The sequence below is a fragment of the Cebidichthys violaceus genome, unplaced genomic scaffold (genome assembly GCF_023349555.1).
Source record: "Cebidichthys violaceus isolate CVI_PGR_0920_01 unplaced genomic scaffold, fCebVio1.0.p SCAF_29, whole genome shotgun sequence".
Taxonomy (NCBI): domain Eukaryota; kingdom Metazoa; phylum Chordata; class Actinopteri; order Perciformes; family Stichaeidae; genus Cebidichthys; species Cebidichthys violaceus.
In genome coordinates this window covers 2395337-2401442 of record NW_027176472.1, presented here as the reverse complement: position 1 = coordinate 2401442, position 6106 = coordinate 2395337, and the positions used below count along the sequence as shown (strand labels likewise).

The window sequence follows — 6106 nt, the reverse complement described above, 5'->3', positions numbered from 1 at the left end:
AACACAAAGAAACATAAAGAAACATTAACAAACATAAAGAAATATAAAGAAACATTAACAAATAAAGAAACATAAAGAAACATTTCCATGACAGATAAACAATGAGGAATCATTCGGATCATAACTTCAGTTAGTTTGTCTTTATTGGTTCTTGTTCTCTTGAATAAAGAAAGAAGAAAAAGTATCTGATGTAACTTTTAGAGTCTGTTAGACTCAACAGATGTGTGTGTTAATGTCTCCGTGTCTCTTTGTCTCCTCTCCTCTCCTCTCCTCTCCTCGTCTCCTCCGTTAGACTCAACAGATGTTTGTTTTAATCTCTTTGTGTCTCTTTGTCTCCTCTCGTCTCCACATCCGTCTCTAGGCAACGGAACAAAAGGGAATCACCACGACGACGGCTATTTAAAGCAGGACTGATGCAAAGAGACAGAACATCAAAGAGACAGAACATCGTGTTTCTAGAAGAGAACTCCTCCTGGAGGTCACAGGTGATCTGTTGCGTCTGCTAAAAGATGTCCGGAAGCCTCGAGTTCGTCTCTCTGAGCGTCTCCATCATGGATTTTCTTTTATCCAGAAGTGACCATATTTGGGCGAGAGGGTGGAGCTTGGGAGGAGCGAGGCCCGGTACTGTTAGCATAGCAAACGCTAAGTTACCAGCTAACACTAGCGCTACATAGCTAGCATGGTTAGAAAGGTTCATCCGTAACGGTTAACGTTCTATCATCCTTTAACTTTGTTATTGTCATCTATATTCAAATAATAAGGACATAAACGATTGCATTTTTATTAATTAAAACAAATCTCTTCATTACTATTATTAATGATGTATAATAACGTGTTTAGAGCTTGTGTTATGAAGTCAAACAGCTCATAATTCATCTCTAATATCTATTTTATATTCATGTGAAAACATCTCCTTCAAACTACTGGATTTATCACCAAAACTACATTTTACAGATTACATGTGAACACATCATGATAACGTTATAATTTACCTTCAGCCAGTACTCATGTTCACTGAGCAGAGCCTGAAGGCATCATAGTGTAACTAAAGTGAACCTCCGTTGGTTAGCCGTTAGCCGTTAGCCATTAGCGGTGCTGCTACTAGCTCCCCTCCTGTTGGTTTAAATGGATCTCTGGGAGAGGAAACGGGTTTGATTAAACTAAATAAAGGTCTTACCATCTTATACAGGTCTGACACGCTTATCTGGTCTTCATCCACCATGTCAAACTCCTTTCTGGGCACCAGGTCCAGACCCAGGTGTCTGAGAGAGAGAGGAAGAGACATAAAGGAGTCTTTTATATAACCCCCACCAAGCTTGTACACACACACACACACAGTATATTAAAGACGTGGCCTTCAGGGATATTTGTTCCTGAGAATTACTTTCTGTTTAATCTCAACAACCACGTCTTTCACCTCCAGACCTGTGAGCTCGGTCTGCAGAATGCTCTCAGTTTCTTCAGACTGTAAAGGAAAAACAAGAATGTTTGCTATAAAAATGACTCACAATTATGCGACAAATAACTTAAATTTGACTCTTTTTCTTTGCTCTCTTGGCTTCGTAACGTTACGACTGATCGTTGGTTGGTTTAGCTTATTTGAATGTGAATATCTGTTCTATTATTCTATTTCTACGTAACACTTACTGTTACTACTGTTACTGTAATAATCATCATCTTCATGTTGAAAGCTCTCAGTGAGAAAGCAGGAGCTTTAAATAACCAGTTACAGTCCTGAGACGCCATCTTTAATATCTCAGTATTAATATCTCTTCTTTCTTTTCATTAGTTTTTTTCCCATGAGCCTCTGGTGTACGTCTTCCTCCATCTCGCCTCCTATCACATGCTTCATCTGTCTCTTCTGGAAACATCTACACCTCCATGTGATCTGTTTCACTTCTACACTGAATCAATATATTGTTTTTAAACGGCTTTGTCCTAAAATGATTTATGGAATCAAACCCATCATGAGCTGTTCTGATACAACAAATGTTGTGTGTGTGTGTGTGTGTGTGTGTGTGTGTGTGTGTGTGTGTGTGTGTGTGTGTGTGTGTGTGTGTGTGTGTGTGTGTGTCTCACTCGTTGCCCCAGTCCAGTCTCACGGTGATGTGTCTCTTGACGTCTCGGCTCTGGTCCTGCGTCAGGTGACCAGAGAGCAGCTGCCTCCTCAAGTCGATCAGCTCCATCATCACGTGACGAACCTTGTAGAACAAATCCACCTTGTGTTTCTGATGGAGGGAGAGAGAGAGAGAGAGAGAGAGAGAGAGAGAGAGAGAGAGAGAGAGAGAGAGAGAGAGAGAGAGAGAGAGAGAGAGAGAGAGAGAGAGAGAGAGAGAGAGAGAGAGAGAGAGAGAAAGATACAAATATATATAAAAACTAAAGCAGCACAGAGTGGACGACAGGTCAATGGTTTGGTCTTGACACACACACACACACACACACACACACACACACACACACACACACACACACACACACACACACACACACACACACACACACACACACACTCCCCTATAGCTTCTAGTTCTATTATTAGCGCTCTAGTGTCCCTACCAAGTTAAATGTCCATTCAGTTCATGGCAGGATGCTATGAACACACACACACACACACACACACACACACACACACACACACACACACACACACATGGTTTTTATATATATACTGTATATAAACTCACATGATAAAGACATTGCATGTTTGATCTTTGGTGTTTTATTGTCTGTTGCAGGTAGAGATTTGTAGCAAACCTTCAGTCAAACAGGTCTGAGTTTTGGTCTGATCTCAGTTTACTTCCTCAGGTTTTACAGGAGTTATGAGAACATTATAACAGAAGGAACCACAGAGCCGTGACACAATAGTTCAGAAAGATCCATCAGTATGTCTAGCAGAATAAGAGTATTTATCATCAAACAGGCTGTAACATGAAGTGTCCACTCCTTTTCACAGCACGAACATCTACTTCTACTTCCTGTATGAACCCTGATTAGCATGTTTTTAGCACTCAGTGATAAAAAAATACTGCTTTTTAGCAGTTTTAACTTTTAGCCAAAAGAGTGACATGTTTCAAATGGATTTTTCTGTAGTTGCTTAGCAACAGCTCTCCTCAGCATCTGTTCAGCATCTGTTCTGAAAGGAGAAGCCCAGTGGACTCAGAAGCTGATGCTCTCTGATGCATCAACGATGATGTTTAGGAGAGAAAGTCATCACCTTACAGGACAGGGACACTTTCATTATAATGAATTCATTGTTTCACCTCACTCAGGTGAAACACTACAGTCAGTGACGTGTGAAGATGTGTCTTCACACGAGCCAGGGTTAGCATTCTCAGGGTATGCTTTAGGGGGCGGGGCTACACAGTGATTGACAGATCTCTACCAGAGACGTATACACCATCTCTACGTCACTCCTCCTCAGTCCTAAAACGGTCACTTCTTGTTCACTGGCTGCAAAAAAACAAGATGGCGACGACCGTAATCCAAAGATGGCAACGGTGAAATTACTGAACTCAGGCTTCAAAACGGCGTCATGATGACCACGTCCACGTCTTCTAGACAGTCTGTGTCTCTAAAGTTCACGAGGGCTGTATTGACAGTGTCCTGAGTCAACACGGCTCTGGTCCTGAACAGACCAGAACCCAGCAGAGACACCACCGAGACACAGAGCAGAGCGAGGTTCACCGTCACATTTACTTCCAGAGAGCCGGCCGTCATCCTCAGGAGGAACCAGTAGAGGAGGTGTTCACCTCAGTAACAGAGGAGATCTTTAGTGCTGCAGACCAGAGGAGGAGATCTGGAGGAAAGACGTTCCTTCAGGCCAAACCAACAATGGATGCACATCCACTAGCAAGTGGCTACAATCTATCTTCTGGCCAGAAGTGGACTTCATAGAAGAGTTGCAGCCAAAAAGCCAAACCTCCGCCATGGAAACAAGGCCAAGCAACTCAACTATGCACCAAAACATAGGAACTGGGGGGCAGAAAAATGGCAGCAGGTTCACAACATCTGTACATCTGAACGTCTGTACGTCTGAATGTCTGTGCATCTGAACATCTGTACAACTGAACATCTGTACAACTGAACATCTGTGCAACTGAACATCTGGACATCTGTACAACTGAACATCTGTACAACTGAACATCTGGACATCTGTACATCTGAACATCTGTATATCTGAACATCTGTACAACTGAACATCTGAACATCTGAACATCTGGCACTCCCAGACAGTGGGTGGACGGGCTTTAACCTCTGACCCTACAGTGCAGGTGCAGCAGCTGTCACCAGAGGAGGGAACTGAATGTCCACCTTTAGCTGACTCTCACCATGCAGAGAGAGGTGTATGGGGCTTTGACAGGAAACTGCCCAATTTGTCCTTTTGAGAGAAAAGAAACAATCTGTGGAGCAGCACTAAAAGTTTGTTTTTTTGCAGAGTGGAAATCTCTTTTGTGTCGACTATTTGTGGATTTAGTCTCCCTCCCTCCCTCCTCCCTCCCTCCTCCCTCCCTCCTCCCTCCCTCCCTAACTGCCTTTTTCCCCAGCTGGAGTGAGTAATCACACCTTCACATCCTGCAGGAACGAATGCACAACACACACACCAACACCGTTTAACACATCGTCACCACTATAAAAAGCAACCGAGCGAATCCCAGATAACGATGCTGTTTGTAGAAGCTGTTCTGTTTCATTGGGCCTCATACACCGGCCCAGTAACACGGCAGGTCCTGTTATAGTCACCAAATTAAATCTATTGGTTTTTGTGTGTCGCTCAGGACAAAAACAATGCCAATGGAAAGTCAATTAGGGTCTTTATTTGTGGGGGAAACACCAATTAAATGCATCCACGTGACTAAGCAACAGCCAGAGCAACGTGATGTTCTTTAGAATATCTAGAAACACGACTAATGGTGGACGAGTCCAACAAACAGGACTTTAAACCAGAAGACTAGTGTTTGACACAGTGCTGTGGTTTTATGGTGGTTTTGTTGCCTAAACCCAACTGTTGGTGGTTTTGTTCCACCAGAACATCTAACTGCACCGTGGGTCGGAGACCGAGCGAGGTTGGTTGTCACTGAGGCATTAATATATAAGCAGGATTTAATTGGGCCTGACAGTTTGAATATCTAACGAGACGTTTGTAACACCTCTGTTCCATCAGCGACATCCTGCTTCATTTTCACACCTGACTAATGAGAAGAGACATGTTGAGTAACTAGTGAGGATTAATGTTGGATTAGAATGTTAAACTCATTTAATATTTCAGCTTCATCTAGAAAGAAATATCACAACTTGATCCGGTTGTAATCCGGTAATCTTCAACGTGTAACCGATTACTCTCAGGAGGTCACCGGTTTGACGCCCTCCTAACAGGAAGTGAGCGAGTCTCGTGAGACGCTCGCAACACCTCGGACCCATTAGCAAACACAGCACTTCGTTTTCACACCTGTCAGAGCGGCTGCTGCAGAAAACCAAAGAGCTGAGGGACGGCTTCCATACCGCTGCTCTCTGAGGGTTTCAGTCTCAACCGTGAACTCACAGAGACGTTTTCATCTTTTTCTGTTCATGTGTAAATATTAGGGTCGAGGTTTTCTTGAGGATCAATGTGGTACTTTAGACGTTAATGTGGTACTTTAGACGTTAATGTGAGTATTACATGTTCTGTACTGTTTAACGTCACCGAACAGAAGTTTTCAGGTATCGAGGTTTAAATGTAAAAACAGATGATGACTGATTAACCTGCTGGTCCAAATATATTCAATGTACTTCACGTATATTATCTCCATAATATCATATACTGAATTGTAATTACTGTATACATGCATTCTAAGTATTCTTTATTATTGTATTGTACTTTTCCTGTTTTTCTTTTTATTGGTGCAAAAACAAAACCAAGAAAAGTAGAATTTATGTTTTAATTTATGTTTCACATCATTTTGAATATTCAATAACTAAGTGGTGATAATAAGGAAGGTTCAATCCTAAATCCCTTCCTCACCTTGTGAGACGCACACACACACACACACATATATATTATGTATATATATTATATAATATATAATATTACACAGAAGTGACACCATTATAAAGATAAATGGAGGTGACT

At 42.0% G+C, this 6106-nt stretch overlaps 1 protein-coding gene across 1 annotated transcript in view; it reads right to left on the bottom strand.

Annotated features, from left to right (window-relative positions):
- Positions 1-395: 395 nt before the first annotated feature.
- The window catches only part of LOC137880578 (dedicator of cytokinesis protein 3-like), an 80871-nt gene continuing 75160 nt past the window's right edge, over positions 396-6106 (bottom strand). Inside the window, exons 6-8 of the mRNA XM_068721991.1 lie at positions 2080-2228; positions 1178-1262; positions 396-410 (exon numbers count right to left, since the gene is read on the bottom strand). Coding sequence (XP_068578092.1) covers positions 396-410; positions 1178-1262; positions 2080-2228 — 249 coding nt within the window. The remainder of the gene's footprint in view (positions 411-1177; positions 1263-2079; positions 2229-6106) is intronic.